The sequence below is a fragment of the Capra hircus genome, chromosome 16 (assembly GCF_001704415.2).
Source record: "Capra hircus breed San Clemente chromosome 16, ASM170441v1, whole genome shotgun sequence".
Lineage (NCBI taxonomy): Eukaryota > Metazoa > Chordata > Mammalia > Artiodactyla > Bovidae > Capra > Capra hircus.
The window spans coordinates 74,669,669-74,691,525 of NC_030823.1; the positions used below are offsets into that span (position 1 = coordinate 74,669,669).

Sequence of the window (21,857 nt, forward strand, 5' to 3'; positions counted from 1 at the left end):
TGCACGTCACTATAAGAACCTGGCTTCCAGTGAGATGAAAGGCCATCGGGGGTATCGAAATGGAGCATGTTAGAATCTAACTGATGACTATTTTAAAAGCATTGCCCTGGCAGCTAAGTGGAAAACAGACTCCAGAGAAGGCAAGGGTGAAGGCAAGATCCAACAGGGGACCTGCAGAGACATAGGCTCGGATGGGGCCGTCAGTGATGGTAAGAAATTGACCCGGTTCTGAATGTACTTGGAAAGAAGACAGGATTTGTTGATGGACTGAATTTAGAATCAGGCAGACTGTCTGAATTTATAGAGAAAGGGTAGGAGAGAAACACACTTAGGGACACCCCAAGGTGTGGGGCCTGAGATGAGAGGAGATCATAACAGAAGTGTGTTGGACTGACACACCAGGGAGAGACGTCACAGGACTGGGGATGGCAAAGGGCTGCTTTTAGACAAATTAAAGACGCTCACTAGGCAGTCAAGTGGAAATAAAAGACGTTGGATAAACGAGCCTACAGATGAGAGGTCCATCCTAAAGATGTAAAGCTGGAAGGCCTCCATGCAGAACTGAAAGCTGTGAGATGGCCTGAAAGCACTAAGGGAATGAGCAAAAGTGTGAAAAAGTTTCAATGGTTGAGTCAAATTTAGAGGCTGGAGTGACAGACACAGAGGATCCCCCAGGGAGGCGGGGAAAGAACCAGGAGGAAGTGGGAGTGGCAGGGTAAAGGGGTCCCAGAGAGAGAGGTTGCCTAATAGTTCAAGATGAAGACTGAGAAATAATCTCTGGATTCAGTGTGGAGGTGTTGATGACCTTGACAAAACAAGATTTTACTAGAGTCATCAAAATCTGGTTGAAGTGACTTCAACAAAGAGGAGAACTAGAAACAGCTAATAAAAGCATCTTTCAAAGTGATTATTTTTGTTTACATTAAAAAGCACCTTTTAATTCAAGCATAATGTTTACATGGAAAAGTATACAGAATCAGCGAACTATCACAAAATGAACACGTAGGTTCTTTCAAGGAGTGTTGCTTACAAGAAAGCAGAAAGATGCTGGGTGTGAATGGATATGTGGTATCAATGAGAAGTCTTTGTTTTTTGGGGAGATGGAGGTAAGAACAGCATTTTGTGCATGAATCAGAAATGACCCGATAGGGAGTAAAACCCTGGAGACGTGGGGAAAGGCAGCTGCTAAAACATCGACCGTGTAGACGGCTGGGGTCTTTACTGTTACTGTAAAGAGCCTGCCTCACTGGCGCACAGACCTCTCAGCCTGTCACAGGATGGGAGGCAGCAGGGGAAGGGAACACAGCAGGTGATGGATGCTGTGGAACTTTCCGCAGCACCTCTGCGTCCTCAGTGAGATAGGAAGCAGGCTGTCGGCTTAGGTGAGGACCAGAGCACCAGCTCCTGAGCCCCCTACCTGGGGGAACCCCAGCCTGACCACTTATTCCCCGTGATTTCAGGCAAAGACTCAGCTTCTGGATGTGGAGGTTTCCTGACTTGAGCGTGTGCGCATGGCAACGTCTACTCAGTCTGACTGCTGTAGGTATGAGAGGAGCTATCAGCAAGGCACTCACAGCGGGGGCTGCGGGAAATGCAGGCAGTAAACACTGGTTGCTTGTCCTCAGAGGGGGAAGGAGGTGCTCGAGGTTTCAGGACCAAAAGGGAGGGGGGCAGTAGTCTGCAGCAGAGAGATAGTCAACAAAGCAGGACGACAGAACCGAGAAGAGTTGCGTGCTTCCAGGAGATGAGCGGTCACGGTCCAGCAAGGTGCAGGCACAGAGCTGGCCTGGGAACTGGAATGTGCCAGGCAAGCACGAAGACGGAACAAGGGGTTACGATGAGCCGTGAAGGCCAAGCCAAGTGAGAAAATGATGACAGGTCAGAGGTGAGGGCTGGGGAAATGGAGGCAGATTCATTGGCTTTTAGCGAAAACGCAGAAATCCCAGTGAGGGAGATGCTCTAAGAGTGTGGCTTAAGGAGGCTAGAACTCACAGGCCAGGGTACTGGAAGGATCTCCTTCAAGGATCTTGAAATCATAAAGACGCATCATAAAGTAGAGGTTTTAGAGAAGGTCTTATGAGCCAAATGTAAAAATTCTCAGCCATCTCTCCCTGTAACAAGGAGAACTCAAGGTGGGGTGGTATGGAAATGAGCTTCAAGTTGTCTGTGGCCTCTTCGCTTTCTTGTCATCTGTTTCCGGGAAGAAAGGAGAAGCAGCAGTCTGGAAGCAGGTATGAGACAGTGCGTGATCCACGGTCCCAGGAGGTTCTGGGTCAGAGGAGCAGGAGAGAAGGCGTGTTCTCAGGAGAGGGCCAGGTCAGGGCGGGAACAGGAGGAGGGTGCATTCAGCAAAGACAGATGGGAAGGAAGGCGGTGAGTCCAGAGCACATGGGCACTGCAGAGAGCTGGGGAGATGCAGAAGGTGGTTCCAACCGGGGAGTGTACAAAGAGAAGTGAGCTCAAGTACTCGGGTGTGACATTTCCTGTCAGTCCTGGAATCCCTTAAAATTATCTGTTTCGTAGCCTGTGTGGTTAGTTTTCCTGCCTGGACCCTGACTGGCATCTGAGGCAGTCTGGCATTAGTCCTGACAGTTTTTGAGGCAGACAGGGGTGGGATGGGTGAGGGGTAGGGAAGGAATGGTAAGGTTCCTCCTAAAGGAAAGAGGAGCTCGGGGGCCTTGTCTTCATCCCTGAATAAGGGCCAAGTAAAGGCTAAGGAAAATGAGGTCCCTGGGGGAAGGCCCCCTCTGCGTCCCCTGAGACAGTGTGATGGGGGCCAGGTGTGCACGGGGCCCTCACTCTGGGGCCTGGACTAAGGGGAGGCATGCTCAGTACTTCCCCGGGTACAACACTTGCAGGGGAACAAAGCACTCTGTCGGCAAGACAAGCACGGAGGGGCTTCCCTGGCGGGCCAGTGACTGAGACTCCGTGTTCCCAGTGCAGGGGCCCAGGATTGATCTCTGGTAGGGGAACTAGATCCCACTTGCCACAACTAAGAGTTTGCGTGCCATGTGTCCAGAGAAAGACATGATCCAAAAGGATACCTGCAGCCCAGTGCTCACTGAGGCAGGTTACAGTAGCCAGGACATGGACACACAGTCTAACCCGACAGAGGGCGGATAAAGAAGACGTGGCACATACAATGGAGTATCACTCAGCCGTTGAGAAGGATGAAATAGCGTCATTTGCGGTGATACGGGTGGGCCTAGAGAGTGTCGTCCTGAGTGAAGTGAGTCAGACAGAGAGGGAGAGATATCTTATGACATCCCTTATATGTGGAATCTAAAAAGAAATCATATCAATGAACTTACAAAACAGAGAGAGACTCACAGACTTAGAAAATGAACTACAGCTGCTGGGAGGGAAGGCATAGTTAGGGACCTTGGAAAAGTTAAGTAAACACTGCTCTATTTAAAATGGATGACCAACAAGGACCTATTGTATAGCACATGGAACTCTGTGCAACTTTATGTGGCAGCCTGGATGGGAGGGGAGTTTACGGGAGAATGGATACATGTAAATGTACGGCTAAGTCCCTTCAGCTGTTCATCTGAAACTATCACAATGTTATTAATCGGCTATACCCCAATACAAAATAAAACTTTAGGGAGAAAAACGAGTTCGCATGCTGCAACTAAGACCTGATACAACCAAATAAACAAATATGTTAAAATATTTTTTTAAAATATAAAGACAAGCATTTTAACACAATAGTTTTTAAAAATTATTGCAGGAAAAACCATGATGAATGAAACATCAAAAATGTAAATAAGAATGAGATCACAGTGATTTCAGAATTCGGCCCTACTCTACATCTGACTCATCTTCCACTAAAGCCAACCGGTGAATGAAAAGTACAAGTTGATTCAAGCTTCTCAATAGCAATTTACTAAACCAAAAGAAACAGAAAATATCCCCCATATAGGTATACTTTCATGAAAGATTTTGTGAACGAGACTCACCTGTTTTCCTCTTCAGGTTTACTTTCTCTCTGTGGCTAACACGTTTCAAGGAGGAGGTTAGCACTTTGTGTGTGTGTTTAACAGTTGATGTTTTAGATGCCACAGGAGAAAAATGGGTCCTTTTGACTTCTTGCATTTCCGAGCATTCTGTAACTCTTACCCTCACATTTTCATCTCCTGTGTGTCTCTCACTCTTTCTTTTACGAGCAACTGAAGCTGCCTTGCAGGGCGGAGTTACAATGTTTTTAGAGCTCTTAGGTCTGCTCGGTATTAAATCTCTAGTTGGAAGAAAAGGATGAAAATCATCTTTCTCTTTTTGATCATCTGTTTCTTTTTCACAGTCACCCACTACGACATTGAGACATCTTTTTGCCTTTGGTTTAACAGTCTCCATTTGGTTTTCTACAGCGCAAGTGGGCTTTCTTTTAGTCACAGTGGCAGAAAGTATTGGGCGTCTCTTAATAGGTTTTTCACGGCTGTGACTAGAAATATCCTGAACTGCCGAAAATTTAGGCTGGTTCTCTTTTTTAAAAGTGTAAGAGTTTGACATCACTTCTAAAGCTTTGGATGCTTCAAAAGTAGCTTTTGGAGATTCTAACTGCTGACATTCAGAAATACCAGGTACAGCTGCATTTTTTCTCTTGTCTTGAGGAGGCTGTGAGTCCTGAAAACGTCTAGTTGATAATGGCAATTGACATGTTTGCTGAGATATACATATATATGCTATATTATCTTTTAAAAATTGATTTGGGGAGAGAATTGGGTTGACGGACTCTGTTTCTAGATCCTCATTTAGTCCATAGTTATCATTTATGAAAGAATCTGGACTTAGAATTTTCCGACAGATTTCATGTACCCTTTTTGATTCCAAAAGCACAGGCCTTGTATTACCTTTCACAAACATATCTGGTGAGAGGCACTTCACGAATTCTGGTTCATTATTAGATGCATGGCTATTATTCACAAAAGAATCCGGACTTAGAAAATGTCCTTGGCTTTGTGTGATGTTCAAACTTGAAGAATAATTTGGGGTAAGAGTAAGTTTACCGCTCTCTTCAGTTTGACTATTAACATTGTCTATGGAGTCAAACGAGGTTTCAGTTATGCCTTTCTCATTAAAATGAAAATCTTTTGCAGTGTTGGCACCGTCTGCTTTCTCCAGTTCCCCATTTTCAGAAGCAGGAAGGGACGTGTAGGCCGTAGAGCGACGAACATGAAGTGGCAAGCAGGTCTCCCTGTGGCACTCTTGGAAAGCGGGGCTGATAGGTGATATGGGGAGTTTATTTTCTTCAAGGATTAAAGGATTGCTTTCCGGTGGGGAACAGTTTCCATTTGTAGCCAGATTCTCACAGGCTTGTAGCGGGCTCCTAACTTTGTCAGCTTTGGGGGAAACATTAAATGTTTTATTTACATTTTGAATATTTGAAACCTTCTTGTTATGTCTTGAAGAGGCCGATACTTTCTTCTTATTAATAGTATCCCAAAGAGTCCTCTGCAAAAGTAAGCAAAACATACAGATTAAGTTGATAACTATTGAATACTACCTGTAAGCAATATTATGAATGTTACTTCAAGAGACCTGCGAACAAAATGATTTTATATATTATTTCCTAGAGTAAATACAGAATGATGAAAACTTATTACCTTTTTCTTTTTCGGCTCTTCTGCATTTCCTAGTAATATAGCTTGGTGTTTCAGAATATCATTTACAAGAAATGTCACGGTCTCTCTTACTCGGCCTCCTTTTAATGGTGTCCAGGTAATAGAAACAACAATTTTTTCTTTAGGCTATAACCAAAAGAACACATTTTAAATTACTATAACAGTATTGACTTATAACAACACAAACATGGACTGCAGCCCACCAGGCTCCTCCGTCCATGGGATTTTCCAGGCAAGAGTACTGAAGTGGGGTGCCATTGCCTTCTCCGCATAACAGTAGTGATTTATAACAACACAAACGTATTCTATATTATATACAAAAGGGGCTTCCCTGGTGGCTCAGACAGTAAAGAACCTGCCTGCAATGCAGGAGACCCAGGTTCGATCCCTGGGGAAGGAGGATCCCTTGGAGAAGGACATGGCAATACACTCCAGTATTCTTGCCTGGAGAATCCCATGAACAGAGGAGACTGGTGATCTATTGTCCGTGGGGTTGCAGAGTTGGACACAACTGAACAACTAACACCCCCATCATCAATAGAGAGAATACAGTAGGGGATTAATAATTGTTACTCACCAACATTTAACAAGTCAAATGTATCTTCCTATCATACCTCATTTCATTCTAAGGAAAAAGGCTACCAGTAATAACAAGTTCACAACAAAATAAAATTCTAATAAACTCTTAATTGTATATGAAAGCAGTGGAACAGAGAGTCTACGAATCACTTTATTTTAGTTCAGTGGTTTTAAAAAATTTAATCACATTATTTCCACTTCTTTAGACTATGTACAGAACTTCCATTTCAAATACAAATACCTTATATGAGAAAGACATCTTCAGAAAGAAATGTAAAGATGATCAGCTAAATTCTTTGTTCCTCACAAGCTTCTTTAAAGTCCACAGCACCATTATTGATACTCTAGGCCTAGTTTCAGGTATCTAACATAACTATTCTGAATCTCACATCCCTAGGAAGCAGATACTGTCATGACGCATGTTTTATAGATGACGTAATCAAGGTTCAGGAAGCTTTATGAATTCTGCAGCCCAGAGAAACAAGGAGTAATTTCAATTTTCAAATCTTAAGAAATACATTTCATGAGGCTATAGCCACCATGAAGAGTGCTTCTTCTAATGGATCTGGGAAAGGTAAATTAAAAACCTTCTGAAAGTGATCCACCATTCTGGATGCCATTAAAAACATTCATGATTCATGAGAAGAGGTCAAAATGTCAACATCAACAGGGATCTGGAAGTTGATTTCAGTCTTCCAGAATGACTTTGAGGGGTTCAAGACTTCAGCAAAGGTGCAGATGTGGTAGAAATGACAAGAGAACTTGAATTTTAAGAGGGAAGAATAATGCCACTCCACAGTAGATCTGTTTCTTTACTTTAAACTTTGTATTCCTTTGCTTTTGTACAAGTTAAGAATGTTGCAGGTAACTTGAAACATACAGGAGAGCCCATTCTCAAGGCTCTGACCTTTAAGTGTTACACTTTCCCATTAAGATAGAGATTAAAAAGTTGTAGAACAGAGAACAGCATTTGTCCTGTTAGGGGTTTATGGGAACATCATGACCTGACCTATAGGGACAGCGGCAAGAACAAAGGATTCTGACACCAAGAAGTTTCTACCAACCAACCACATACCCTCCTCTTAAAAAAAAAAAAAAAAAAAAAAGAAGAAGAAGATCCACTGTCTTTTTGGTCAGCTGAATTTCCATATAATGTCACTACTCCTCGCCCCAACAGCTCATCTCTAGGATTATTAGCCTGTTGCATGGTGAGCAGTACAAGTGTGGACTCAGTAACAGATTTAGGAGTATCTGAGGATGTGACTGAAAAGCTGCAGTTTCATGATAAAACTTGAATGGATGGGAAGTTGTTTCTTATGGATGAGCAAAGAGACTGGTTTCTTGAGGTGGAATCTACTCCTGGTGAAGAGGCTGTGGAGATTATTGGAATGATGAAAAAGGATTTAGAATATTACATAAACGTAGTCGGGAAAACAGAGCAAGGCTGAAGAGGAGAGACTTTTCATTTTGAAAGAAGTTCTGCCGTGGTGAAACAGTACTGCAGGCTACAGAGAAATTATTCGTGAAAGGAAGAGCCAATCAATGCAGCATACTTCACTGCTGTCTTACATTAAGAAATTGGCACAGTCACCCCAGCCTTCAGCAACCACCACCCTGACCAGTCAGCAGCCACCAACATCAAGGTCAGACCTTACAACCACAAAACAGGTATAGTTTGCAGAAGGCTCAATTGACTGTTAGTATCTTTTAGTAGTAGTCCTTTTAGTTGAGATACATATATCGTCTTCTTCAACATGAGGCTATAGTACACTTAAAAAATTACAGAATAGTGTATACATAAATTTTACATGCACTGGGAAACCAAAAAATTCATGTGACTCATTTTTCTATGATTTTCATTCTGTTGCAGTGGTCTGGATGAGAACCCACAATATCTGAGATCCGCTTATACTTAATGGGCTTATCTTTCAAATTTCATTGTCACTGAGATTCAGATGAAATTGTCTGTTTAGGATAAATTCAGGAGTGTGAATTCTTACTACTTGCTTCTCAATTTATACATAAATTTTTTTTTTCAATTTAAAAGGGGGAGTTCCTTCTAAAGAAGGAACTACTGAACAAATGGTTATTGAATGCCTAATGGCATACATAGTACCTGACACGGAGGGGGCATATGTTAAATATTTAAGTGACAAAATTATTGAGTGAATGAAAAACACACATGGCCTCTGGTCTCATGGACACTATATTCTGCTCAATAAAAGAAATGACAAAATCTAAGTAAAAAGATATGTTCAAAAATACAAGTCCCCAGTACTGTCATCAATGAAACAAAAAAAAGTTGAGAGGCACAGCAATAGTGAAGGGAACCATAATTTCTAACTGGCTAATCAGAGATTATAATAATTATAATATTTAAGCTAAAACAAAGTGTAAGAATGAGCTGGACACACAGAGCTAAGTGAAAGTAGCTTAATTGTGTCCGACCCTTTGAGACCCCATGGACTGTCCACGGAATTCTCCAGGCCAGAATACTGGAGTGGGTAGCCTTTCCCTTCTCCAGGGGAGCTTTCCAACCCAGGTATCGAACCCAGGTCTCCCACACTGCAGGCGGATTCTTTACCAGCTGAGGCACAAAGGAAGCCCAAGAACACTGGAGTGGGTCGCCTATCCCTTCTCCAGGGGAATCTTTCCAACCCAGGAATTGAACCGGGGCCTCCCATATTGCAGGTGGATTCTTTGCCAACTGAGCTGTCAGGGAGAAGCAGTTCAGAAGGTACCAGCACATGCATAGCCCAGGAACCAGAGGGTTAGGGTTACAGTTAGGGCTGCCTCGTAGGACAACCCCAGAGACAGAAGACCAGTGTGGCTTAATAGTAGAGAAGGCAAATGAGCTGTGATACATGACGCTGGAGAGAGAAGCGGAGGACTTCTGTATATCTGAGACCTCTTCAGCAGATCTAAACACTGTAGACATTCCTTAGGCGCACATTTGGCTTCAGAGGTTTTATTTTGCTTGTTTGCCCATTTTCTTTAAGGCATACCAAAATGAAGTTCAGGTCTTTTTATCCTTAACTGAAGGCTTGATCCTGTAACCTAGGACAGTACATCGGGAAAAAAGATGCTCAAAATGTTCCTGCCCTTTCCTCTTTCCTGCCTTCTCCTCCTCCATCCACTCTCCCGTGAGGAAATCCTTCTTTAATCTGTAACAGTCCATAAACTGAGGCACTGACAGCAAGTCAGTTCTGAGAGACACTTAAAAGGGATTTATAACTGATACCCGCTTTTCGGACTGTGATGGTGATAGTCTATCCACAAGACTTGACTTTTTATGGAGACAAATACTCTCAGAGGTGTAAAAACTGAGATAAAACATGAAGCATTTTGCTTTTTCCCCTTGGTAAGTCTTCATTTGGATTCCCTACCCATTTCCCCCTTGCTTTCAACCTCTTAGTAACTCAAACAAAACAAATGAGGGAACTGATCTGTTATATATTTTCTTTTAAATACCTTCAGGAATGGCAGTCTATGCATCACTGTTAATCTTTTTGAACAGAAGCATTGCCGAGTGTCTGAGATAAGAGTGATACTATTTTATCTGGATTCTAAGAGAGACATTAGAAAGTCAGGATAGCAATTTAAAATGTGTACTGCTTCTCTCCTTGGGGAGGAAATTTTTAAAAGCTGGGAATCAGTGAACAAAATCATTTGTCATTTCCCTCAAGTCCTAAGATTCTGCAGTCTTTGTTTACATGCTCCCTTATTAGTGACAAATCAGAAAATGATAGTTGTAGCCAGTGACAATGGAAGGTACCTGGTTATTAACTGAATCTGGCTCGCCCCCTGGTGGCCATAAGTGCAATGAACAGAACAGTCTCAGGAGCCCAGAGGTGAAGAGAGGGAGGGAAGAGTCAGGTTTGGGGCTGCTATTAAGCCAGTTCATCCAAGTCTTCCAGTCAGATCAAAATAGCATCACACTCACTGCAGACAGAAGAAAGATGGCTTATTTTATTAAAGAAGTGCAAGTGGCCTCGTGTTAGTTTCTACTCATCTGTCGCAGAAGCTCATATTCCCATAACTGGCACCAATGAGTCTGTTAAACCGTCCAGTTAAATTTTTCACACACCTGGCTACAGGAATCACTTTGAGGGGTTTGTGGAAAGTAAAGATGCCCTGGCCCTCCCCATGTCCTCCCAGGAGTGATGCTGAAGCAGGGTCCTGGTACCTGTGGTTGTTCAAAGCTCACCAGGAGGTAACATGCAGCCAGGATGGACACAGAGCTGAACTCCATGCAGTGTGGGGGTGGTTTAGTCGCTAGGTCATGTCCAGACTCTTGAGACCCTGTAGACTGTAGCCTGCTAGGTTCCTCTGTCCATGGAATTCTCCAGGCAAGAATACTAGAGTGGGTTGCCATTTCCTTCTCCAGGGGATCTTCCCAACCCAGGAATCAAACCTGGATCCCCTGCAATGCAGCCAGATTCTTTACCAACTGAGCTACAAGGGAAGCGTTTAATGTGGCAGGTGGTGATTTTAACTGACTATCATTATGAAGACTCAGACCCAAATGACACACCCCCTACATGACAGCCGTTATGGGCAGATTCTAGCACACCAGTATTATCAAAGTTTTAAAAAGCATGATTTGGAGAGTAAGAGAAACCCAAACGATCATTTAAAATTTTTTTTCCCTTTGTTCTCAATTTTATAAGCTGAATTTCTCACACAGTACCTGGCAAAAAGTAGGTGCATGAAAAATACAGTTTTTAATGTATCATGGGAAAAAAATAGATAAGTACACCAAAAAAAAAAAAAAGTTTTTCCTTGAAAAGGGCTGTCCATAAATCTGCTCTGCAAAAAATATCCTGAATGAGTCTCTGGTCCTTCATTCCTTTTCAGGCCTAGATACATTGTATTGTAGACCTATTTTTACACTAACTGTGAAGTCACTCTCTGGCAGGTATAACCCTTTACCTCGTGGTTCTTGAGATGCCATCTGCATAAAAAAGATCTTGTTTAAAATGCAGTTTTCTGTATATAACCCCAGAGATTTGCATTAGCAAGTGTGGAGTGATGAGCAGAAATCTCCCATATTACAAGCAATCCAGACAACTCTGATGTGAGTGGTTGAGGCATCTCAGAGACATGCTGCTTAGGCGTACGGTGACATGCTAATTCACCAAGGGTGTGTTTTAGATAAGGGATGTTCACTTAGGTATTTTCTACTATTGTGCTTTTCAAAATGTGGACCAGTAGCAGAGGCATCACCTGGGAACTTCTGAGAAAAGCACATTCTAGTTGTCCTCTGCATATATGGAATCAGATTCTGAGTGGCCCCAAGTATTTTACCCTTAGGTGACTCTGATGCCCTCAGATTTAGAACCACCAGTCTCCTCAAAACATCCCATCCTTCTTGGTGCCTATCTGATGCAGCTTCTCCTTGTTCTTAGAATTTCCCCTCATCCTCCTAACATATGTCTTTAGGAAGGAACCATGCCTCCTGTCTTTGAATCAATATAAGTGAAAGTGCACGGGATTTAAAGACCTGGATGAGAATCCCAACTGTGTCAGTCGCCAAGAATAAAACTATGTGTAAATGTTTTCCACCCTCTGAGCATATTTCCTCATTAAAAATTAAGAATGGAACATTTATTCAGGACACAATCAAGATCTTTGCTTGAAGCTTTCTCTCATTTGAGCACCATGCACAGCTTTAGCTGGCATTATTTCCAACTAATAAACGAGAAAACAGAGACTCAGAAGACTGAACCCAGCTGCCTAACTCTGATCCACTGCACACAAACTCTTTGACAGTGGTGCCTTATCCTCTAATGTAAATAATGACTCCATGAGTTTGTTGTAAGGATTAAATAAGGCAACAGACTTGAGAACAATTTGTAAAAGGTAAACATTATGTTTGTATGCATTATCTTAGTGGTTGAGTGGAATCAACACACCCAAACCTGAAGCTGAGGGAAACCAACAGGTAATAAAAGACAAGATTTGTTTTAAAGCAGAAACCATAAAATATCACAAACATACGGTTTAAAAGAACAGTTAACTTCTATAATATAAAAGTATAATTCTAAAAAAAAAATTCAAAAACTTTAGTCCCACAAAACAAAAAAGAATAAGCAGAAGTATAGTGTAGATAGAAAAAACAAGTATTTGTTTTCCCACAAAAAGAAAAGCAAACATTTATAAACTAGAGGGGAAGGACAGGTTCTTAACTGAAGCTGAACAAGTGCTCAAGTCAATGGACCTCAGCTTAGAGCCTTGTATCACTGCGTTAGGAAGTGGTTATTTAGACAAGGAGTGGGACTCTCAGCTAATTTTTTTTTTCTTCTCACACTTTCAGAGGTTCTAACCAATGGAAAGACTACTGCAGTCCAAATAAGGATGTAAATTCTCTAGATTTTGATGATAGGAATAGGAGCTTGACTGTGCCCAATGTAATGCAGAAAAGCTACCCTGGAAATCTTTAAAACGGCAGTCACAAAATTAAATTTGAATCACCATTAAAACTACACTACAGCAAAGGAAAAAACAAAAGATTAAAATAATACAGTGTGCATACTTGTTGAAAACACCCGAGAAAGTGTTTTTGATTTTGTTGCTATTTGGCCAAAACGAAGGTCACGAGAAGAGTAGTTACTCTGACACTCCATGGAGTCAGTTTCCCTTTAGGAACTAAAGCGCATATTAAGATAACTGACAGAAAGCAATTTAAAAACCCTACTCTCATCAGAGTACTCCTGGCAATCTTAAATGCAGACAGGAAAATGGATAGATGGATGAATAGATGAGAGATAAGAATATTAATTGTAAACGTGCCATCCACTCCTCTAGAATTGCCAGTCTGCTCCAGGCCCTAAGTCAAGGCAGGAATGTGCTCCGAAGGATGCCCGGCGCGGGCGCTGTCACCGCCGGGTCCCCGCCCACCCGGGCTCCTCTTGCCCCGGGGACAGGGGCTCACCAGCGTCTGAGGGAATGAATCACTCGGCTTTTACTTAGGTCCGCTCCTGCCCGTTCCGAGCCCGGCTCCCGGAGCGCGGCAGGGAGACCGCACCCCTCTCCTACCTGCAGCACGAAGGCGCTCGGCCAGATCGTGAAGCCGCGTTCGGCGGCGGGGCCGCGGGACAGCCGCACGGCGGCCGCCTCCTCGTTGGGGTTGTCCAGGGTCAGGGGCAGCGTCCGCGAGGCTCCCAGGCGCACGTCCCCGAAGCAGAGGAAGGGCGACCTGCAGAAGTGGCTGAGGGACAGGACGGCCGGGGACGCCGCCTCCTCCTCGGCTCGGGGACCCCTCGGCCCCGCCCGCGGCCTCGGCTCCGGCGGGCTCCGCTCCCAGCAGCCGCGACCCCGCTGCCAGGTCGCCATCGAGGCCTCTGGGTGCGCCCGGCTGCTCCGAGCGGCCTCCGCAAGAACGCCCACCGCCTCCCCTCGAGGAGCTGTGGGGATCGAGAAAGAACTCGCCCCCTTTCTTGTCCAGTTGCTAGGACCCAGGAAGGCGTCCGGACGCACAAACTCAAACTGGAGAGAGAAGCGAACTGAGAAGGGGTTTTGCCCCGTTTAAAATTCCCGCCTCCACCAATGGGCTTCCCAGGTTCCGCCCACCTTCAAGCGGGACCAATCGGTGAGCAGCAGTGCCAGCCAATGAGAAGCCGGCGCCTTATTTAAACGTGGCGGCGACGGTGACAGATAGCGCTCGCTGAGGAGACGGCTATGGTAGCTGGGTCTCGGCTGCCTCTGAGGAGTGGAGCTCAGGCTCGGAATACACCTTTCGGTTTTGTGAACAGGTTGGTGGAAGCGAAGAAAGTCACAGCACTTCCTCCGGAAATGCAGCTGTCTTGGCGGTTGCCGGCACGGTCATTCCTTCACAGTACTTTGAGGGAGATCAATGCACTCGCCCAGGATCCCTCCGCCACTTCCTGGGCCCAAAAGGGAGAAAATGAGGAAAATGAAAATTACAGTTAGTGTGGACGTGCTGATGTCAGTGCGTGGTGTTGGTGCAGCGGCTCAGTAATTTACCTGCTGGTTCTTACCTCGGGATTCTGGGAGCAAAACCAGGTAAACAAACAAAACCCGAGATTCCTAGTAATTCATAAAAGGTGGTCTTGATGGGCATGGCCCTCGGCAGATAACTTCTCGGTTTTCATTTTAATTGTAGATATCTGATAGTAATGATTGTAGCCTACATGTTACTCTCTGCCAGGGGCTGTGTTAAGCCCTGCACGTATTTATCTCGCCTTCGCTTCCACCCTGGGGAGAAGGGACCGTTATTCGCGATTCACAGAAGAGCGAGGCCGGTGTCCAGCCAGCTGGGAGTGGCGAGGCCAGGAGGGGCACGGGCGGGTCGGCTCCTCTTGCTGTCCGCGCTGCCCGCGCTGCCTCTAAAGACAGGAGACTAAAAAATAACCTGTGGATGTGCGTACAGCCACACAGAATACATGAAAACTCCCTGAGTGGAAAACCAAAATGAGGAAAGTGAGATCGGAAATTGTATTCACTGACACCCAATTTGACCTGATGTTGAACCCTGGTACCTCAACGATATTTAATCAAACGTGTTTATGGAGGTTTCTTAAAAAATCCTTCAGGACTGATGCACAAGGAGAATGCTACTACATACATTTTTAGCAAAATGTTTAAATGAATGACAATAACTTTTAAATACACAATTTATATTTATTATTTTGTACAGTGAATGTTACTCATCAAATTAACGTTGCAAATATAGGCCCTGTTAAGCTTAAGTCACTGAAATGTTTGTCTCAGCTTTTTTAACGTGATAGGAACATATTTTGTTTCTATATGTTCTCCCCTCACAGGTTTCTCTTCATAAAGCAATGCTGTTGATGCACAATTTTTAAAAACCCAAAATGAACTATACTGGATATTTTTTGTTTGCCCTCCACTTCCACCCTTCACCCTTTTCCAGCCTGCTCTTGGCTGTGAGATGCTGGCTGTGTTCTGTATTTGCTACATCCATAGGTTTCTTACTCTGTGATGTCTGTTTTAGCCAAAGAGGTAAGCCAGGGTACTCCCCCCACCCCACCCACCTTGGGCTGGCTCCATCTCCACATTAAAGTCACAAGTAGCTGGAGAGATGCCCTCTCCTATTGGAGATCTGGGTGTGGGGACACCACAGTGTCACTAGGCCCAGGATAAGACCCTATTGCTTGTTTCCTGCAACCCAGACCTCTCTTTGTGAACAGTCCCTTTATTAAGCTTCCTTGAATTACAGTAAATTGGAGAGGGCCAACTATTTCCTTAGTGACCTTGGCTGATACAACAATGGCCTTGGGAAATTGCCTCTTCAGGTAGAATTCTGAATTGAGTTGCTTATAATTGAGGAGCACAGGGGTAAACTCTTACTAGCAAGAAACACACCATGACAATCCAAAGGGTGGGGTAACATCCTGGGTCCTCAAATTATCCACTGGACACTGTCTAAGCTTAGTGTCATCCGGTTTTACCTGACACCCTAGAGAGAATACATAGAGAAAAATAAAATGAAGGTACCACTAAGAACATATTGAGAACAAGAATGTGTGGATAGGAGCTCTGAAGAAGCCCCTCACTTCCTGTTGTCTCAGGGAACATATGGCCAAGGATCAAGCCCATGTCTTCTGGTAAATGTGGCAGCACTAATTAAATACCCAACCCTGCCAGCCTCTTAGCTAAGAGGAGAGAGTGGAACCCTGTGAAAATGTATCTTCAGTTCAGTCGCTCGGTCGTGTCCAACTCTTTGCAACCCCAAGAACCGCAGCACGCCAGGCCTCCCTGTCCATCACCAACTCCCGGAGTCTACCCAAACCCATGTTCATCGAGTCGGTAACACCATCCAACCGTCTCATTCTCTGTCATCCCTTTCTCCTCCTGCCCTCAGTCTTTCCCAGCATCAGGTTCTTTTCCAATGAGTCAGCTCTTCGCATCAGGTGGCCAAAGTACTGGAGTTTCAGCTTCAACATCAGTCCTTCCAATGAACACCCAGGACTGATCTCCCTTAGGATGGACTGGTTGGAACTCCTTGCAGTCCAAGGGACTCTCAAGAGTCTTCTCCAACACCACCGTTCAAAAGCATCAATTCTTTAGTGCTCAGCTTTCTTTATAGTCCAACTCTCATATCCATACATCAGTTCAGTTCAGTCACTCAGTCGTGTGTGACTCTTGGCGACCCCATGAATCGCGGCACACCAGGCCTCCCTGTCCATCACCAACTCCTGGAGTTCACTCAGACTCACGTCCATCGAGTCAGTGATGCCATCCAGCCATCTCATCCTCAGTCGTCCCCGTCTTCTCCTGCCCCCGATCCCTCCCAGCATCAAAGTCTTTTCCAATGAGTCAACTCTTCTCATGAGGTGGCCAAAGTACTGGAGTTTCAGCTTTAGCATCGTTCCTTCCAAAGAAATCCCAGGGCTGATCTCCTTCAGAATGGACTGGTTGGATCTCCTTGCAGTCCAAGGGACTCTCAAGAGTCTTCTCCAACATCACAGTTTAAAAGCATCAATTCTTCAGAGCTCAGCCTTCTTCACAGTCCAGCTCTCACATCCATGCATGACTACTGGAAAAACCATAGCCTTGACTAGACGGACCTTAGTCGGCAAAGTAATGTCTCTGCTTTTGAATATGCTATCCAGGTTGGTCATAACTTTGCTTCCAAGGAGTAAGCGTCTTTTAATTTCATGGCTGCAATCACCATCTGAAGTGATTTTGGAGCCCCCAAAAATAAAGTCTGACACTGTTTCCACTGTTTCCCCATCTATTTCCCGCGGAGTGATGGGACCGGATGGCATGATCTTCGTTTTCTGAATGTTGAGCTTTAAGCCAACCTTTTCACTCTCCTCTTTTACTTTCATCAAGAGGCTTTTTAGTTCCTCTTCACTTTCTGCCATAAGGGTGGTGTCATCTGGATATCTGAGGTTATTGATATTTCTCCCAGCAATCTTGATTCCAGCTTGTGCTTCATCCAGCCCAGCGTTTCTCATGATGTACCCTGCATAGAAGTTACATAAGCAGGGTGACAACATACAGCCTTAACGTATTCCTTTTCCTATTTGGAACCAGTCTGTTGTTCCATGTCCAGTTCTAACTGTTGCTTCCTGGACTGCATACAGATTTCTCAAGAGGCAGGTCAAGTGCTCTGGTATTCCCATCTCTTTCAGAATTGTCCACAATTTATTGTGATCCACACAGTCAAAGGCTTTGGCATAGTCAATAAAGCATAAATAGATGTTTTTCTGGAACTCTCTTGCTTTTTCCATGATTCAGCGGATGTTGGCAATTTGATCTCTGGTTCCTCTGCCTTTTCTAAAACCAGCTTGAACATCAGGAAGTTCACGGTTCACGTATTGCTGAAGCCTGGCTTGGAGAATTTTTAGCATTACTTTACTAGCATGTGAGATGAGTGCAATTGTGCAGTAGTTTGAGCATTCTTTGGTATTGCACATCTATACATGACCACTGGAAAAACCATAGCATTGACTAGATGGACCTTTGATGGCAAAGTAATTTGGATAAAATTTTAAAGGTTGAGAACTTGTAATTCTTTCCATAAACCTCACTTTCCAGCAGAGTCAGCCCCCTCTGCCAGTCCATTATATTGATATTTGCTAATTAAATCTAATGAACAAGAAATAGCTATCAAGTACTGTGAGGGTCTGAGATTTTATACATCTAAAAATTTATTGGAACACAGTAAATGAGCCCATTCATTTACACATTATCTGTGACTGCTTTTATACTACAGTTCCAGGAGAAATGGTGTGGCCTCCAAAGTCTAAACTATTTGGTATCTGGTCCTTTACAAAGAAGTTTGCCATCAGGGATCTAATCCAAAGAACAAAACTAGTTGTGACAAGCAAACTACTGTTATCGAATCAGTGGTGTCCAACAGCTTTGGGCTGAGTGGGCCCAGAGTTCACAACCTGCAAAGATGACTTGGGTCCTGTAATATCTCCTCCTCCCATGCTGTCTACATCTGTACCTTGGGAAGGTGGGGGTGTTCCTTGAGCATTTCATAAAGGAATAAAAAGCCGGGTTAATGGAAGGATGTTTGCCATCCAAGGAGAACCAACCCCTCATAGTCAACAAGAGTCTGAAATGCAGTACTTGGGTGTAATCTCAAGAATGACAGAATGATTTCTGTTCGTTTCCAAGGCAAACCATTCAATATCACAGTAATCCAAATCTATGCCCCAACCATGCCAAAGAAACTGAAGTTGAACCCTCCTATGAAGACCTAAAAGACCTAGAACTAACACCAAAAAAGATGTCTTTTTCATCACAGGAGACTAGAATGCAAAATTAGAAAGTCAAGAGATACCTGGAGTAACAGGCAAGTTTGGCCTTCGAGTACAAAATGAAGCAGAGCAAAGGCTAATAGAGTTTTGCCACTGGTCATAGCAAACACTGGCTTCCAACAACACAAGAGAAGACTCTACACATAACAGCACCAGAAGGTTAACATCAAAATCAGATTGGTTATATTGTTTGCAGCCAAAGATGGAGCAGCTCTATACATTCAGCAAAAACAAGACTGGGAGCTAACTGTAGCTCAGATTATGAACTCCTTATTGTAAAATTCAGACTTAAATTGAAGAAAGTAGGGAAAACCACTAGACCATTCAGGTATAACCTAAATCAAATCCCATATGATTATATAGGGGAAGTGAGAAATAGATTGAAGGGATTAGATCTGAAGAACTATGGATGGAGGTTTGTGACATTGTACAGGAGACAGTGATCAAGGCCATCCCCAAGAAAAAGAAATGCAAAAAGGTGAAATGGTTGTCTGAGGAGGCCTTACAAATAGCTGAGAAGAGAAGCTAAAGACAAAGGAGAAAGAGAAAGTTATACACATCTGAATGTGGAGTTCCAAAGACTAGCAAGGAGAGATAAGAAAGTCTTCCTCAGTGATCAGTGCAAAGAAATAGAGGAAAACAATAGAATGGTAAAGACTAGAGCTCTCTTCAAGAAAATTAGAGATACCAAGGGAATATTTCATGCAAAGATGGACACAATAAAAGACAGAAATAGTATAGACCTAACAGAAGCAGATGATATTAAGAAGAGGTGGCAAGAACACACAGAAGAACTACTCAAAAAAAGATCTTAATGACCCAGATAACCACGACAGTGTAATCACTCACTTAAAGCCAGACATCCTGGAGTGCAAAGTCAAGTAGGCCTTTGGAAGCATCACTACGAGCAAACTAGTGGAGGTGATGGAATTCCAGTTGAGCTATCTCAAATCTTAAAAGGTGATACTCTGAAAGTTCTGTACTCAATATGCCAGCAAATTTGGAAAACTCAGCAGTGGCCACAGGACTGGAAAAGATCAGTTTTCAATCAAATCCCTAGGAAAGGCAATGCCAAAGAATGTTCACACTACTGCATAATTGTACTCATCTCACATGCTGGCAAAGTAATGCTCGAAGTTCTCCAAGCTGGGCTTCCACTGTACGTGAACAGAGAACTTCCAAATGTTCAAGCTGGATTTAGAAAAGGCAGAGGAACCAGAGATCAAATTTCCAATATTCACTGGATCATTGAAAAAGCAAGAGAGTTCCAGAAAACTCTCTTGACTGTGTGGATCACAACAATCTGTGGAAAATCCTTCAGGAGATGGGAATACCAAACCACCTTACCTGCCTCCTGAGAAACCTGTATGCAGGTCAAGAAGCAACAATTAGAACTATACATGGAACAATGGACTGGTTCCAAATCAGGAAAGGAGTACATCAAGGCTGTATATTGTCACCCTTCTTATTTAACTTTTATGCAGAATATATCATGCAAAATGCCAGACTGGAGGAAGCACAAACTGGAATCAAGATTGCTGGAAGAAATATCAATAACCTCAGATATACAGATGACATGACCCTTATGGCAGAAAGCAAAGAAGAACTAAAGAGCCTCTTGATGAAAAGTGAAAGAGGAGAATGAAAAAGTTGGCTTAAAGCTCGACATTCAGAAAACTAAGATCATGGCATCTGGTCCCATCATGTCATGGCAAATCAATCGGGAAACAATGGAAACAGTAAGATACTTTATTTGGGCGGGGGGGGGGGTGGGCAAAAATTAATGCAGATGGTGACTGCAGCCATGAAATTAAAAGACACTCCTTAGAAGAAAAGTTATGACCAACCTAGACAGCATATTAAAAAGCAGAGGCATTACTTTGTCTGCAAAGGTCTGTCTAGTCAAGGCTATGGTTTTTCCAGTGGTCATTTATGGATGTGAGAGTTGGACCATAAAGGAAGCTGAGCACCAAAGAATTGATGCTTTGGAACTGTGGTGTTGGAGAAGACTTGAGAGTCCTTTGGACTTCAAGGAGATCAAACCTATCAATCCTAAAAGAAATCAGTCCTGAATATTCATTGGAAGGACTCATGCTGAAGCTGAAACCAATACTTTGGCTACCTGATGCAAAGATCCAAAACATTGGAAAAGATCCTGATCATGGGAAAGATTGAAGGTAGGAGGAGAAAGGGACGACAGAGGATGAGATGATTGGACGGCATTACCGGCTCGATGGACGTGAGTTTGAGCAAGCTCCGGGAGTTGGTGATGGACAGCGAGGCCTGGCGTGCTGCAGTCCATGGGTTTGCAAAGAGTTGGACAGAACTGAGTGACTAAGTCTGCTGAACTGATATATGGATGTGGGCGGTAGGCCAGATGTGAGTAGAGCTACATTTCATCTTCCTCTCGGGAGTAGATGACAACACTCTCAAGAGCAGGATTTGCATAGGTGCATCTGGTCCACTTCAAAAGGGAGATGTGAATTGGCTCTCTGCTGACTCAAAGGCAGCAGCCAACAGCTTGGGCAACTGGTCCAAGGTTTGGAAAAAGGAAAATGAAAAGTTGGTGACAAGTAGGTCTGGGAAGGAGAGGTATGTCCAATATAGGGACAGGAAGTTAAGAAATTTGTGTCCCAAGTAAATGCCCATCAGACAGCATCCATGGCCAAGAAGGAGTTCACAACTCAAGCAAACAAGATAACCTGCCATGCTCAGGTGTCAGGACCTCTTTCCTACTAACAAAGGCCAAGCAGAACCCCAGTGTAACACCCCTACCCAGGACCAGCCAGCTGCCTGTGGTGTGTGGGTTACATTTAACCCCTTCTGTCATGGATGAGGTGATACTGTCCTCTCTGGAGTAGATGCATTTTCTGAGTCAGGAGGCTGTACCTCCCCGTGGACCTGTAGAATGCTTCTTCTGGAACCAAAGAATCTGTGGTGGTTTTCAAATGTGTCTAAAATCTGAGCCACTTCTTCAATCAGTTCAGTTCAGTTGCTCAGTCATGTCCAACTCTTTGTGACCCCATGAATCACAGCACGCTAGGCCTCCCTGTCCATCACCAACTCCCAGAGTTCACTCAGACTCATGTCCATCGAGTCGGTAATGCCATCCAGCCATCTCATCCTCTGTTGTCCCCTTCTCCTCCTGCCCCCAATCCCTCCCAGCATCAGAGTCTTTTCCAATGAGTCAACTCTTCGCATGAGGTGGCCAAAGTACTGGAGTTTCAGCTTCAGCATCAGTCCTTCCAATGAACACCCAGGACTGATCTCCTTTAGAATGGACTGGTTGGATCTCCTTGCAGTCCAAGGAACTCTCAAGAGTCTTCTCCAACACCACAGTTCAAAAGCATCAATTCTTCGGCGCTCAGCTTTCTTCACAGTCCAACTCTCATAT

General features: G+C 43.9%; 1 protein-coding gene across 1 annotated transcript in view; it reads right to left on the reverse strand.

Annotated features, from left to right (window-relative positions):
* ASPM (abnormal spindle microtubule assembly) overlaps window positions 1-13,684 on the reverse strand; it is a 62,486-nt gene extending 48,802 nt beyond the window's left edge. Inside the window, exons 1-3 of the mRNA XM_018060804.1 lie at window positions 13,242-13,684; window positions 5,607-5,750; window positions 3,963-5,454 (exon numbers count right to left, since the gene is read on the reverse strand). Coding sequence (XP_017916293.1) covers window positions 3,963-5,454; window positions 5,607-5,750; window positions 13,242-13,538 — 1,933 coding nt within the window. The 5' untranslated portion in view covers window positions 13,539-13,684. The remainder of the gene's footprint in view (window positions 1-3,962; window positions 5,455-5,606; window positions 5,751-13,241) is intronic.